The sequence below is a fragment of the Leishmania mexicana genome, chromosome 20 (assembly GCF_000234665.1).
Source record: "Leishmania mexicana MHOM/GT/2001/U1103 complete genome, chromosome 20".
NCBI lineage: Eukaryota > Euglenozoa > Kinetoplastea > Trypanosomatida > Trypanosomatidae > Leishmania > Leishmania mexicana.
Window position 1 is genome coordinate 974,106 of NC_018324.1, and position 13,987 is coordinate 988,092.

Below are 13,987 nucleotides of genomic sequence, written 5' to 3' on the forward strand. Positions count from 1 at the left end.
GTTCGGGCGGCGCACCCGCCGTGCATCCACCCCCTACGCCGCACGCGTACGCGGTCGGATGCAAACGGGTCGTGCACCTGCGCGTCCCGCGGCGGGGCCTGTGCCACGTGCACAGGCGTGCTGCGCCAGTCTCCCCACTCGGTGGTTTCTGTGCAACGTTGGGCAACACACGCGACAGGGGGGAGGCACACGCCCGCCCCCCGCCGCATAACACCGTACAGCCATGAGCAGCTGGCGGACGGGCAGGCCGCCGCGGCGGCCGCCACGCCATGCAGAAGAGGGCTTATCACACACACGAACCCGTCACGACGACGCGGTGGTGCGCGCTGCCGCAGCCGCTCCGCCACGCGTGGTGCGCGGTGCTCTGTGCGTGCCGCGCCGTGTCGTGTGCTGGGCGCTGTTGTGGTGTGTGGCGTGTGCGCGCCGCCTGTGTTCCGCGCGGTGACCGTGTGCATGTGTGTATGTGTACCCTGTGTGCCAGCGGTGTGCTGGCGTCCGCCACTCTCGTGCGTGGCGCCGTGGCTGCGCACGCGCGCCTGCTCCGCGGGCCCGTGTGTGCCGCAGCAATGCCTGTGCGGCGGTGTCTTTCAAATCCCGAAGCACCGCGAGGCAGCGTGGACACTCCCCCCCCCACCTCTGCGTGCCAACGCAGCTGATCTCTCCCGACTCGTTCTAGATGTTTTGCCTTTTCTCCCTTCTCTGTATCCCCTCCGCTTCCCAGGCGCTAAGAAGGTTTCTTCTGGTGCGCCAGCTGTCTTGCTGTCGGGACTAGCGTGATGGGTAACAAACCTCCCAAAGATGCAATGGTAGCGATCCATAAGGGTGCCGTGCCCTCCTCTCCTCATTCTGTTCTCCTTTCCTCTCCACCCCCTGCGTCAGCACCGCCACCTCGGCCCCGGAGGTGCCCCGTTCTTGGCGGTCGCTGCCGTCGCTCATGAATCTCTCCGCTGTGGCGGTTCTGTCTTCTCTCTTTCCTTTTCTGCATCATGCACACGCATCCCAAGACAGCGGCTGCCGTGGCGAGCACCCGCGTCTGTGCCGGCGATGGCGGTGTGCCAAGCGAGAGGGCAGTTTGGCTGTATTTCGGGGCATGTGTGTGCGTGGTCACGGCAGTCTCAATAGCCATGTGTATGCACGTTCCCTTCTTGTATGTGTGTGTGGCTGTCTCAGGGAACCGGCACAAGACACTGCTGTCGTTGTTGCTTTGTTTCTCTCGCATTCCCTGTGCGATTGAGGGGCCATGCTTGACTCCTGCTTTCATCTGCTCTCTCTGTCTGTGAGTGAGTGTGCACGTGGCAGCTGGCTGCAGTTTCCAGAGTCCCTGCTTTCATTCTTGGCTGCCTGATTGACTGCTTTACGGACAGGAGGACGAAACGGGGTGCCTTGCTCTGCGCAGCAGAACAACCAAAGAAGCGGAGACAACCGCGTCGCGCATCCAGGCCATAGAGAGAGAGGTGAAAAGCAAAGTTCACTACTGTGCCTCGTGCGCCTTTGCTTCTTCCTTCTGCCCCTCCGACCCCTTCGCAGCCGGCGCCTTGGTGCGCATAATCTATCCCCCTAAGTTTGCCCTGCGGCTCTGTCAGACCCTTGGCGGTGCGTGTGCACCTCACCACATGGATAACGCACAAGGGCGTCTGCGTCATATTACCCCTCTGCCAGGAGCGCCTGCCGCGGCGCCGGCATCTCGTCCACACGCGCGGCCCGCCTGTGCTATGCTGTGATAATGTGAGAAAGAGAGAAATGATGACCTCGTGGGGGTCCGACGCGCGCCTCCAGTCCCCCCCTTGCGCGCGGCGTCACACCCGCGCGCACGCACGACGGAGAGAGCAACGGACGGTGCCGAGCCGCCCACAGCGCCACTGGCACCACATACCGGGGCGTCGCCCCTCCACGCACGCGCACTGGCACGCGCCGGCGCACCTGCCGGCACGCACGCACACATACACACATACACGCGCGCGCATCGACGCGCTCAAAGGCGTCCGCGCCGCTATGCACCAGCACCAGCAGCGTCTGCTCGGGCACGCACATACGCACACCACCGCCATCACCGCGGCGGGCGACGCCGAGGGCCCCACAAGCAAACCCGTTGTCTCCCTTCCTTGTCGCCCCGCAGCCGCACTCACTCCGCTCCGCACGCGCGCCCAAACGGACGCGCCGGAGCGCCACCGCGCACACGACCGACTGCTCCACTGGGGCGCCGCGCTCGCACGCGTCTCGCGTGTGGCGCGGGTCCTGAGCCAAAGTCCCTCGCCCACATAAAGCGCGCCATGCACGCCCGCACTCCGGTGCGGGGGTGGGTGGCGCAGGCAGCAAGTGCCGGGTGCCGGGGGAAACCCCCAGACAGCTACAAGCGTCACGAGGCACCGCCGTACACACCCGTTGCTCGCATGTCGACCAGCGGGGCCACCGGCTGCCGCGGTACGGCTCCCCTCCCAGCGAAGGGTAGGGCGTCTGCATCTCCGCGCCGGCACTCGTGCCGGTGTGCGGGTGATCCCGCGGCAGAAGCTATCGGTTCGGGCGGCGCACCCGCCGTGCATCCACCCCCTACGCCGCACGCGTACGCGGTCGGATGCAAACGGGTCGTGCACCTGCGCGTCCCGCGGCGGGGCCTGTGCCACGTGCACAGGCGTGCTGCGCCAGTCTCCCCACTCGGTGGTTTCTGTGCAACGTTGGGCAACACACGCGACAGGGGGGAGGCACACGCCCGCCCCCCGCCGCATAACACCGTACAGCCATGAGCAGCTGGCGGACGGGCAGGCCGCCGCGGCGGCCGCCACGCCATGCAGAAGAGGGCTTATCACACACACGAACCCGTCACGACGACGCGGTGGTGCGCGCTGCCGCAGCCGCTCCGCCACGCGTGGTGCGCGGTGCTCTGTGCGTGCCGCGCCGTGTCGTGTGCTGGGCGCTGTTGTGGTGTGTGGCGTGTGCGCGCCGCCTGTGTTCCGCGCGGTGACCGTGTGCATGTGTGTATGTGTACCCTGTGTGCCAGCGGTGTGCTGGCGTCCGCCACTCTCGTGCGTGGCGCCGTGGCTGCGCACGCGCGCCTGCTCCGCGGGCCCGTGTGTGCCGCAGCAATGCCTGTGCGGCGGTGTCTTTCAAATCCCGAAGCACCGCGAGGCAGCGTGGACACTCCCCCCCCCCACCTCTGCGTGCCAACGCAGCTGATCTCTCATGAATTCCGCTAGAAGTTGGGCTGCACTGCTCATGTTTGGGTCTGTTTTACTCGCCAGGGAGTATTTGTGCGGTTTTGCGCTGATTTGCAGTAGTGCAGGCGTATGACTTTGCTTTGGTTCCTTGGTGAAGCTGGAGGGACAGGTGGGCAAAAAGGTACCTCTCCAGTTGATGGCGCTCTGTTCGAGTGTCTTGCGGGTGTTTGGGGTAGGTCCTCCGATCGGCGCTTCGATTTGGTCTGTGTATTGTGATATGTAGATGTACAGTCACATCAGAGGGAAAGGAATGCTAGTGCCTTTGCAGGCGTTTTGACGAGTGATGAAGCGGAAGCCATCGTGGCAGGTAGACGACATTTTTACCCCACGTTGGCGCGACGATGTGGCGCGACGCAATGTGTCATAAATGCACCCTAGCGGAGGTCACACACAGATCTACTCGCGCAAGCGCAGAAATGGACCTCCCATATGATATGCTGCTTTGCGCCTGCATTGCCGTGTTCAGACGCTGTTCGCCTCAAGGGCATGCCTCATGCGGTGGTCTTGCAGATGGACGTTCTATGTCTCCCTGCCACGCTGTTTCTCCACCTCATTTCTTCGGGATCCTTCAGTATAAAATGCGTCTGTGATGATTGGTAGGTCCTCAGCTTCAGTCACGCGCTCAGCACTCCCGCGCAAAGAGCAGACACATACACGTCAGCCTCCTGTGGCTGCTGCACAGAAGTGTCGCTGCCACGGTTGGTGTGTACTCACTTGAGCATTTTTTTTTGCACCGCCAACGGCATTGACGCAGACGCAGTTGCTCTGGTGCACGCGCGAGATCATCCATGGCGTCCTCCGTGTTTCTGCGCGAAGACATTAAAGAGGTCTTCAGCATCTACGATGAAGACGTTTCGGGTACAATTAGCATGCAGGAGGCAGGGCGTGCTCTCTACACCGTTACCGGCCAGCGGGTGGCACGATCAGAACTTCTGAAACTCATCGCCTATGCTCAGGAGGCAGTGGCGAAGCAGCAGCAGGAACTGCAGAACCAGCAGGATCAAGTGTCCTCTCAGCAGCGTTCTGTGATGAGCGCCGGATCAAAGAATTCACAGGACGCAACGACAGCCGTGGATGGCGACGCGACACGCTTAGCTGTCAGCACCCGCTCATCTAGTCGAGCAGGCGAATCCATTAGCAACTTTAGTGTGCGAGAATCGTCCCCGACGACTCAGCAGGCCACTACTTCGACAGTGGCGGCACCAGCAGCAGACTCCCCCGCCTCCCCCTCGGGGGGCGCTTCGGTGAGTCAAATCCGATTTGTTTCACCTCACTCTCACTTGCTGGACAGCAGCGAGGGCATCGACCTCGACGTCTTTGAGCAGATTGTCTTGCGCAAGCTGAAGTACCGCAGCTACGAAGAAGAGCTGGCGTACACCTTCGCGCTACTCGAGGATAAGTCTTACCCTGGCTTCATCACGAAGGAGAGTGTGCGCCGCATAGCCGCCGAGACGGGAGAGCCACTGACGGAGGCGGAGATTGCGGAGATGTTCGACCCTCTCGTGACAGGGGTGTCAACTGCTGCGGTGGATCTCTCAACGTTCACGGACCTTCAGCTGAAAGCTCGCAAAGCAGAAGACTCTTAATGTGCCGTCACATACACGCTCGGCGACGGGTGGTGTGATTGCCCAAAGAAGCTGACAACGAGCACACACAGATGTACACTACCTCAACTCCTGCGAGCGCATACACAAAAGCTGCGTGTTATCCCTCGTGTGCATGGTGCACCGTTGGCACCCATTGGAACAGCTTCCGCCTCTTTTTCCCCCTGCTTGCTATGTGTGGCCTCCTTGGAAGATACACAACTGCCAAAATGGGTAGTGTCGTCGTTGGGTGTCTTTGCGGGACCGCGCAGTGTGCTTTGGGAGAACGCGCCGCGTCAAAGGTGTATAAACAGAAAACGGAAGCAGATTAAGGCCAACCCATAGAACAACTACGTAGGCGTGGTTGTCAACGGGTATGCACACGTCTGCAAGTGTATTTAACATGTCTTTGCCCGATAACTTTGCGTTCTTTACTCTGCGGGACATGCGGCAGTGACGCTCCGCGCGTGGTGGTGCCGAAATCTCCACGAATGTCTTTGCATAGTTTCGGCTAGCGGGCATCCTGCCTCATCAGCGAAAGCCTTTCAGTTGGTCCATCGTACTTCCCCTGCGCCTTCTCTCTCTTTTGGGTTCTCCCCGCAATACAGCTCACGAGAGACGTGCAGGGAAAAGAGCCCCCCCCCCACGCTCTCCCTTCCTCACCGGCTGTGCGCGCGCTGTGCCTGCTCACACACACACACACAAGCATAATCTTCTCCTTCCCCACCCCACGAAATTGTGTACTCTTCCGAATACTCATACGGCCCCCGACTCCACGACCGCATTGGCGTGGCTCCTTTTTTTTTTCTGCTGCTGCAGGCGACCACTCACCCTCTCTCTCTCTCGTCTCGTTTCGTTTCGGTTTGCGGCTTCGTCGAGTGCTTCGGCTCTCCTTGGTGCTGTGTTGCGCTTTTCGTCTTTTCCAGTCTCCGTACTCGACGTGCGTCGCGTTTTATTGGGTATTCAGACCTCCCCCAGTCGGCATTCATCAGGATGGGGAAGCCTTCGGTCTCCGCATCGCCCAGTCGGCGGTGCGCTGAGTGTGAGCGTAGCTTCGGCATCACACTGTGGAGGCACATCTGCGATGTGTGCCACCACACCGTGTGCGACGACTGTGCCCCTCGCAACACTGAGAGCGTTGACGCCAAGGGTGAAAAGGCGATGTTGCGTGTTTGCAAGGCGTGCGGTGCCACAGGTCACCGTCTAGGCAGCGCCGCTGGTGGCAACTCCGCTACTGCTACTGCACAGGGCACAGGCACTGCTCGCCCAGACCCACATAGTGAGGCAGAGAGAGAGCGCCGTGCGCGCATCATCGAAGAGCGCAACAAGACACAGAAAAACCGCGGACGCCCTCAGAACGCGGGCGGCGAGGGTGGCTCCAGAGCTGCGGTTGCGAATGAGCGGCTTGCGCCACCCGCACCGGCATCTTCATCTCCCACATCAGCCCCGCCAAGAGCGTCTGCCTCGCCTCCGGTCGCTCCGCTGCCACCGTCCGCAAACTCTGGCAGCCAAGAGCGTCTGGCCAACCCCGCCTTAGAGGCGGCGGTGCGACGCCAACTGCAGCAGCAAGCGCACGGTCGCGCTGCAGCGTCTTCGCCGGCGGCGAACATGTCTCCCGAGAAGACGCGTCTCCTTTGCGAGATCGAGGTCCTCCTGGCGAAGCATCTCGAGGATCCGCCGTTTGGCTTGCGGGCAGCGGATGAAGCGAAGCTGCATGGGTATCTTCAGTTCCTGAAGAAGAAGTACCGTTTGAGTGAGTAACTGGGGAGAATGGTCGGGCGTTTCCGGGAGTGTGGTCGGCCGAGTCGTCCTCCTCTTCTCCCAAGGCTGTCTAGTGGCCTGTGGGCCTGCGTGAGCAAGCGTAGGTGCGATGATGTTCTCTTCGCGTTTCGTCGCTCAACGTGTTCGTAAAATGCCTGTGTACATGTTGGGGGGGAGGTGGGTCGCTGTGTGTCTCTGCCTTCTCTCTGTTTCTCGTGATGCGCACCACTCCTTGCATTTTGCTCTCGCATGCTCGCCAACGACTTCCTCCTCCTCTCTCCTTGTGTGCACTTCTGGGTGCGGGAACACGACCACTATCACCGTAATCACCACCAACACTTTGCGTTGCCTTTCCTCTTGAGTGTGAAGAATGAATGATGTCTCCCCCCCCCCCCGCCCCCCACCACCCAGACGAGGAAGGGAGAGGCTGCGAGAGCAAAACGGAAAACAAAGAGCTTGTAAGAAGAGAGGACGGCGCAAAGTGCATGCGCATGTTCGCGCCTCTTACTAACGTTTAGCGATCGCCTGCTGTCAGGTGCTAGAAGAACCTCTCGTGCGCTATAGTGTTTTGCTATTGCGCATGCAGGGTGCCGAATGTGAAACCTCCAAGAAACCGAATGCGCCAACATCGAATCACTATCGCTCTGGCGAACTCCGTAACTCACATACCCTGCGCTTCCGTTTCCCTCACGTGCCCGTGTGTTGCCATGCCACTCTTCTGCCCTTTGCCTGCGTCTCCTCGTTGACCTTTTCGTATTTCTCTTTCTCTCCTCCTCACCCCCCCCCCTCTCGGTCTTTGGGCCGCCTCCAACAACACGTAGCTCGGCGCATCGAATTTGAAAACGAACCCGGGCTCCGCAGCCATCGACTCCAGCTGGCAGACTCTACTGTCAGCGCTGTTGTGCACTGAAGCGAAGCACTGCATACGCAAATACGGCACCGCCCTGATGTGTCTGTGCGTGGTAGCTATGTGGACACACTGCCACCGCCACTCTACCCATTAATCTCCTCTCTTCCCCTCCTCCTTATCCCCTCACTCCTCCACGCACCTTCAGCCAGACGGCCAATAGCAAAGGCGGCAACAAACTTAAATCCCACGCTGTGCGCCGATTCTGTCCTCACTGCCCTCACCTGCTCACTCTCGGGAAAGCCTCATACCAACCGTGTAGGGACAGGCGCGCCAACATACACGCAAGCAGCTCGGTACGTGCACGCACGGCGTTTCGTTTTCTTTCCTTCTTCGTTATCCCCCTTTGAACCTGGGATGGAGGCGCATGTTTAGCAAACAGGCGAAAAAGGAACACCTTCGTATTCGGCGCAATGCAGGATTGGCAGATTGCCGTGCTCGTCATCGTCATTGTCGTGTTTGTGGGGCTGGCGACGCCGCTCATCTATCTTATTTACCGCTTTGGCAGCCGCCGACGCCGCTACTCCTCGAAAAGGACGAACATGACCACCTCCCGCTACGCCGATAGCAGCTGTTGCGCCAAATATGGCATCCTTGACGCCGGAGATGCCTTTGCCCAGCTGTTCCGCGGTGACCCGCGCATTCATTCCAGCACCCATCTGCTTTACTTTGTGGACTTTCAAGGAGAACTGCACTGGATCAACTTCAATAAGAAACCGGCGGCAAAGATCGACACCGAGTCGGCGATACAGCAGTATATCTTCGAAACCTTTCATCCTATAGTCGAAGAAGACAACAGGGTAGTCCCTTTACCCCCTGAGATGCTGGCTCTGTCGTACATAAACTATCATCAGACGCTGGTAGTGCTGGACCTGAATCGCCTGCTCGCCCGTGACGCTGAGTTCGGTGCACGGATGCGGCACACCGCAGAGCGCCCGTTGCTGTTATCGCGACTGGTGGCAGACGGCGCCGATAGGGCCGTATTGACGGCACTAAGTCGTTACGGCCACACTGCTGGGGACGCTTTCGTGCCGCCCGTCACTCAAACAAGCGGGCAGTGCCCGGCACTTGTCACAGCGTCACCACTGCAGCAGTATCAGCAGCGGATTGAGGTAGACCTTAGTACATCTCGCGCAAATCCAATGTCCACGACTCCAGCAGTTTCAACCTCTCTGCCCAACACACACGCCCCTCCGCCGACGGTCCAGCCGCCCGTCGCTCCCCCTCTACTCCCGCCATCGAACTTCAGCTCTTCGTACGCGTGCGACATTTTCGGCATGGCACCCACCCCTGTCATTCACCCATGCGACACGCATCACATCACGACCAGCACCCCCGTCTCCATCACGGCAGCCTCGTACGTGTTGCTGAACGCCAACGGCAGTGGCACGGAGCTTGACGCGATGAGCACAGCGAGGATTGAAGGGGCGCGGCTCCGGTGGGACCGACGACAGAGCCTTGTGGTGTCATTTGTGTCGGGGGTGTTGTCGGGGTACCAGTGCATCATTGACCCCATCACAGAGGAGGCGACACTCTCCACAGAGTCTGCAGCGCGCGCCACGAACGTCAACGGTGTGGAGTCCATCGTGTGTCGGCGTGCCGACGCCCTATACTACACCGTCGAGCGCGTGAACTCGACGCAGTGGCTGCCATTTGACAAGGCCTTCTACCTCCCGGCTGGGCGGTGGTGTGTGCGGGCCCGCGCCACACTGTACTGCGACAACAGCAGCAAAACGATCGCGAAAGTCTTCACGGTGAGTATGATTTGACACGTGCTTAGGAAAAAGATGGCAGGAGAGGGGGAGCTGCCTGGGATTATGCACGCCGCCTCCTGATTCTCCTGCGTTCATACCTCTTTCATGACACTAAACAAACGTGCTTACTCACATGGGTGTCGACTGTATTGCCCGCCTGCCTTCTGTTCTCGTCATGTTTCGAAGGACTGCTAAGGTGGTCGTGATGACAGGGGGGACACACCTCACCGCGTGGTATCCCAGGATCCAGCGCCCCCGCTCTATGTGTGGGGAGGCCAATCAGCACCCTTTCTGTCCCTTCCAAAATGCCGAGCCACCACTGGTGGTGAAAGGGTCGTGCGCCTGCGGCGTGGGGGGTGGTCGGAGTGGTGTATCGCTGCTGCTGTCGGTGGGCAGGTCCTGGATAGCGATGCGCCGGAGGGCGCTGCGACACTGCACACGCGTGTACCATCCATGTGATTGGGCAGAGTGTCGGCGTGGCTCAAACGTACCTCACCTGGCCAAGGCGAGGGATGCGCCAGGTCGCGGAAGGCACCATGGGATCAGCTGTGGGGCGGCCTGCGAGGCGGGGTGTGTTCAGAGTTTGAGGCAGGGGGCGTGCTCGGATGACCGGGTCAGCGCATGGCTTGTACCGCGTGTCTGCAGCTGCTTCGCCCCACGCCGATGGGGACCTGTGACAGGCCAGGTAGACTGGAGTGGGAACTCGTGCTTCATTGAAGATGTTTTTGTTTTTCTTTACAAAGCTGAGGTGGCAACGCTGGCAGTCTTCTGTGTGACGACTGCTACCACGCCGTCGACGGTGCTGTGAGTGCCTCATGTGCCTTCTAGGTGAGCTGCACCGGAGCCCCTCCTACTTTCCACGTTTCTTCCTCTGTTTTCATTGTGTGTCTGTGCTCGACTCTCAGGTTTGAATTCGGGATCGCGGAAAGTTTTTCTCTGCTGTCATGGATGTCCTGTTCACTGTGCGGGTGTACCTGTGATTCTGTGCATAGAGGTACACATACATGCATACATATATAGCATATATATATATATGTAGGGAGATTTGTGTATGTGTACACGCGTTCACTTCGTATCTAGATGTGCAGTTTGTTCTTATTGCCTTTTTTTTCTTGCGTTGAGGAAAGGGGAGAGAGGGTGGGTGGGTGGGGTGGCGGGTCTGTTGGCGCATGAGGAGGAAAGGGCATCTGCTCGCTTCTTTGGTTTCGTACATTTTTTTTCTTTCGGCTGCTTTCCCCACACACAGACGCAGAGACCCCCTCCCCTCCCCCTCTCCTCTTCTCTTTCTTATTTTTGCTAAACGACAAATCCTCGGCTCACTTCTCTGATGTCTCCCCTCCGGTTCTCTCATGGCACTTGCACGGCGAATGCGAGGATGTACAACAGCACCGAAAATAATACTCATTAGAAAAAAGGGGCGTGGCATGCCATTCTGGCCGTATTCGATCTCCTGGCGTCCTGCGGTCGTCTCTAGCCTGGGCACTTCCCTGTTGACTCTGCTATACAGGCTGCTGCTGCACTGGCACCGGTTGTTCGCAACGGGATAGTTCATGTAGGGGACTGGAGGTGTCAGAAGCGACTTTGTCACCACACCGCATCCGATATGAAAGAAGTAAGGACGACGAAAAGTTGCATGAACCGTCGCTTGGCTTTTTTTTTGGAATATGGTACGTGCGTGTGCATGAGTGCTACCATGAGACGTCCTGGCTCGCCCTCAACATTCTTCCCACGCGCGCTTTTCTTTTCTCCCTCACCTGCGACAACCGAGAGCATATATCGCAGCGCTCTTCTGTTGTGCTTGTCTCTGTATGTGTGCGTGCTGGTGTGCTTGTGGGTTGTGCATCCAAGGCACTGCAGGAGCGTTCCCTTCGCCGAAATCGGGCGCGAAGAAAGAGTCCATCGCACAAGCACAGCACACGGGCCGCACCGCGCTTGCAGAGAACAAGACCAACACGCGACGCGTAAGGACATGTTGCAGGGCATTTTGGGGTCCATGCCAAGCACAGGCATCCGCGAGGCGGAGAACGTACTTCGGCAGAGTTGGCCATCGCTTCTCAAGCTGAGGGGTGAGGCGAAGACCCGGGTCTGCGCCGATGCAGAGTCCTTCCTCAAGGCGCAGCTCACCAATAGACCAGCGCCGTCCGATACCTTGGCCATCTTTACTACCATCTACGTGACCGCGGTGCACGCCATCCACTCTGGCCTTGTCGCACCAGTCCGATGGGCCACGGCGCAAGAAAGCCCCTTCCGTCGGTCGATGCCTGTTGAGCGCGCGCTGCCGTCACGCACCGAGGCCGCGCGAGTTGTCACCAGTGTGTGCGAGCGGCTTCTGCTCGCCAACGCGGAGGTAGCGGGTGCGTACTTCAGCAAGTTGCTGCGTGAAACGGCCATGGGGGTACCTCTTCTGGCCCTTGTGCTACGCGCGTACGGCGAGGCGGCGGTGAACGTACTGTCAGCCCATTCAGAGGAACCACAGTACATCGAAAACTGCATCCATCATCTCGTTTTGGCAACATACAAGTTTACCGAGGCCATGTCTGACGATGCTCTTACTATCGCCCATCCAATCCTCCTGCACGTCGCCCGCGTGAGTGGTCACACTCCGGACGCAATGCAGCTCTTGTGCCGCCCGATCTACTCCGTTAGCCCAATGCTGACGGGTATTGGCTTGTTTGACTACGTCGCCTACCATGCTGAGGCTGCGCTCCTGCTTGCTGCACTCGAGCAGTACGAAAGCGCCATGTACGCCCTTGTACCAGTGAACCAGCTTTCTCCAACGCGCGGCACGCGGGAAGGTGAAATAGGAAACCGTGGCGGAGCCGGCGAAGGAGATCTCCCACCGTGGCTACACGGGCTCGAGGATGAGGAAGCTGACGTGTGCGATGCCATCCCCCGCAGTGGCGGTTGCGCTGCGGACGCCAGCCGGGCTCCCGTTACCGGTGCCGATAGCGCTCTCCCTGAGCAGCAACCGGTGCTCCTCTACCCCTGGTACCGCACGGAGTGTGTCGGGGAGACGCGCAAATACACCAGCAGCACCGATGCCAAAGGCCGAACCGCTAAGGCAAATTCCCTTATGTGGCGAGATATCTTGGTGCCGTCCGCGATCGAACGCGAAATGAATCGCCGCGCCGTTACGTGGGCAAACCGTTTGGGCATCGTGCTGCTCGCTGCGGCCTTTGGCGGCGGCAGCCCACGCGGCGTGATGGCGCTCACACCGTCGGTCGGGGGGCGGATCGTGGACGACGAAGAGGCGTCGTCCATATGGACTGGCATGGCGTCGGCGATCGTTGGCCATGTGTGCTTTCCGCATCCGCTGTTTCGCCTCCTGACGGAGACCACTCCCGTGTCGCTCCGCTCCTTTGTGCACGTCGTCACGACCGAGAAGACGACGAGTGCGCGGCCCTACGCGGACCTTCTCGTAGCAATCTCCCAACGCGATACAAAAAATGCCTATCAGTGCCTAGGCAATCCCGCCAATGTCGCGCTGTTCACAGCAGACCTCACGCTGGATCTGGTCAGGGCAACGGTGCTGCGTGAGCTTCCGCGACACATTCTACTAGATGTGGCGCGCATGTACGCTCATGTGCCGGTGCAAATGCTGTTAGACCGGATACAACTCACACGCGCGGTCGCTAAAGCCAACGGCGTGACGCCAGCGAATGAAAGTGCAGAAGATGAGGAAAAGCCACTGGATGCCGCCGCTGTGGACAGCAGACACGCGCTTGTGCAGCTGTTGGTCAAGATGTCCGCAGCCGGAGATATAACGTCCTCTCACGTGTGCGTCGCTGCAGCTCCCGCTGCTGATGCGGCCGCGAAGGAACATGCAACTTTCTACCCCGTCGAAGAGGTAGCCAGGCAGTTGAATAGCGGCGCGGCCCCCTCCTTTTGTGCGTCCACTGCCAGCGTGAAGTGGACGCTGCCGTCCTCAGCAGCGCTCTTGCAGCGCTGTGCTCAAGTTGTGCAGTTCCACATCTGTCAATACCCGAGCGCCAACCTCGACACCTCTCTTGTGCCGATGCTGGTTCAGCTGCAGGAGCTTCACAGGGTCGTGGATGCCGACGCCGAAGAGCTGTGTGACACGGGGATTGTGTAGGGCGGGGAGGGGGCACACACGGTATCGTGCCGATTGAACGATGAAGGTCGTGTGACATGTGGCGTCTTCTCCTTGGTGCTCGTCTCTTTGTTTCTCGCGTCCGACCAACTATTTTTTTTGTGTGTGTGTGTCTTGCGAATACCCTCGCTGAGTGACTTGTACACATCATGTAAGCGTGCGTGGGTGTACGCGCTGCTGGTCATTCGCCTCTTGTGTCCCTCCGCTGTTTCACATTGTTTTTTTTCTCCTCGCACCGGTCTTTAGTGGTCTGCGAATGGGCGTGGGTGTGCACATGAGTGCACTGCTGTGTATATCGAAGGGAGGGAGCGTGACCATGCATGCGCCTCCGCATTCATTCCCGCTTGACTTTCATGCTTGCAACCATCAGCAGTGATTTGCCTGTGTGAGGCCGCATTCAGGCAAGAACGCCGTTCACTTTCTTGTGTGGGTGTGGCGCTTATCCACTGTTTCGTGGTCGTTTTTCGCCGTTCCTCTCTCTCGTCCTGGATGTCGTGTGGAGGTACCGGAGCCCGAGAGACCACGCACGGAGGTGCCCCCACACAGCATCCGGGTGACTGAGGTGAAGGAGACACACAAACGGAGCGGCGCAAGAAGCGCTGCGAGGTGTCGACCACCTTTCCAGACCAAAGAAAAAAAACATACAAGGGATATCGTAC

The 13,987-nt window shown here is 59.5% G+C and overlaps 4 protein-coding genes across 4 annotated transcripts; all 4 read left to right on the forward strand.

Moving 5' to 3' along the window:
• Positions 1-4,000: 4,000 nt before the first annotated feature.
• On the forward strand, positions 4,001-4,798 carry LMXM_36_2430 (putative caltractin; the record flags this gene model as incomplete). The annotated part of the gene is made up of 1 exon (XM_003874545.1): positions 4,001-4,798. The coding sequence occupies one exon, from the start codon at positions 4,001-4,003 to the stop codon at positions 4,796-4,798; it is 798 nt and encodes a 265-aa protein (XP_003874594.1).
• A 990-nt stretch (positions 4,799-5,788) lies between these two features.
• LMXM_36_2440 (conserved hypothetical protein) lies at positions 5,789-6,556 on the forward strand (the record flags this gene model as incomplete). Its single annotated transcript, XM_003874546.1, has 1 exon — positions 5,789-6,556. One exon carries the CDS (start codon positions 5,789-5,791, stop codon positions 6,554-6,556), a length of 768 nt encoding a protein of 255 aa, XP_003874595.1.
• Positions 6,557-7,876: 1,320 nt separating this feature from the next.
• Positions 7,877-9,232, forward strand: LMXM_36_2450 (conserved hypothetical protein; the record flags this gene model as incomplete). Its single annotated transcript, XM_003874547.1, has 1 exon — positions 7,877-9,232. One exon carries the CDS (start codon positions 7,877-7,879, stop codon positions 9,230-9,232), a length of 1,356 nt encoding a protein of 451 aa, XP_003874596.1.
• A 1,954-nt stretch (positions 9,233-11,186) lies between these two features.
• LMXM_36_2460 (conserved hypothetical protein) lies at positions 11,187-13,310 on the forward strand (the record flags this gene model as incomplete). The annotated part of the gene is made up of 1 exon (XM_003874548.1): positions 11,187-13,310. One exon carries the CDS (start codon positions 11,187-11,189, stop codon positions 13,308-13,310), a length of 2,124 nt encoding a protein of 707 aa, XP_003874597.1.
• Positions 13,311-13,987: the final 677 nt, after the last annotated feature.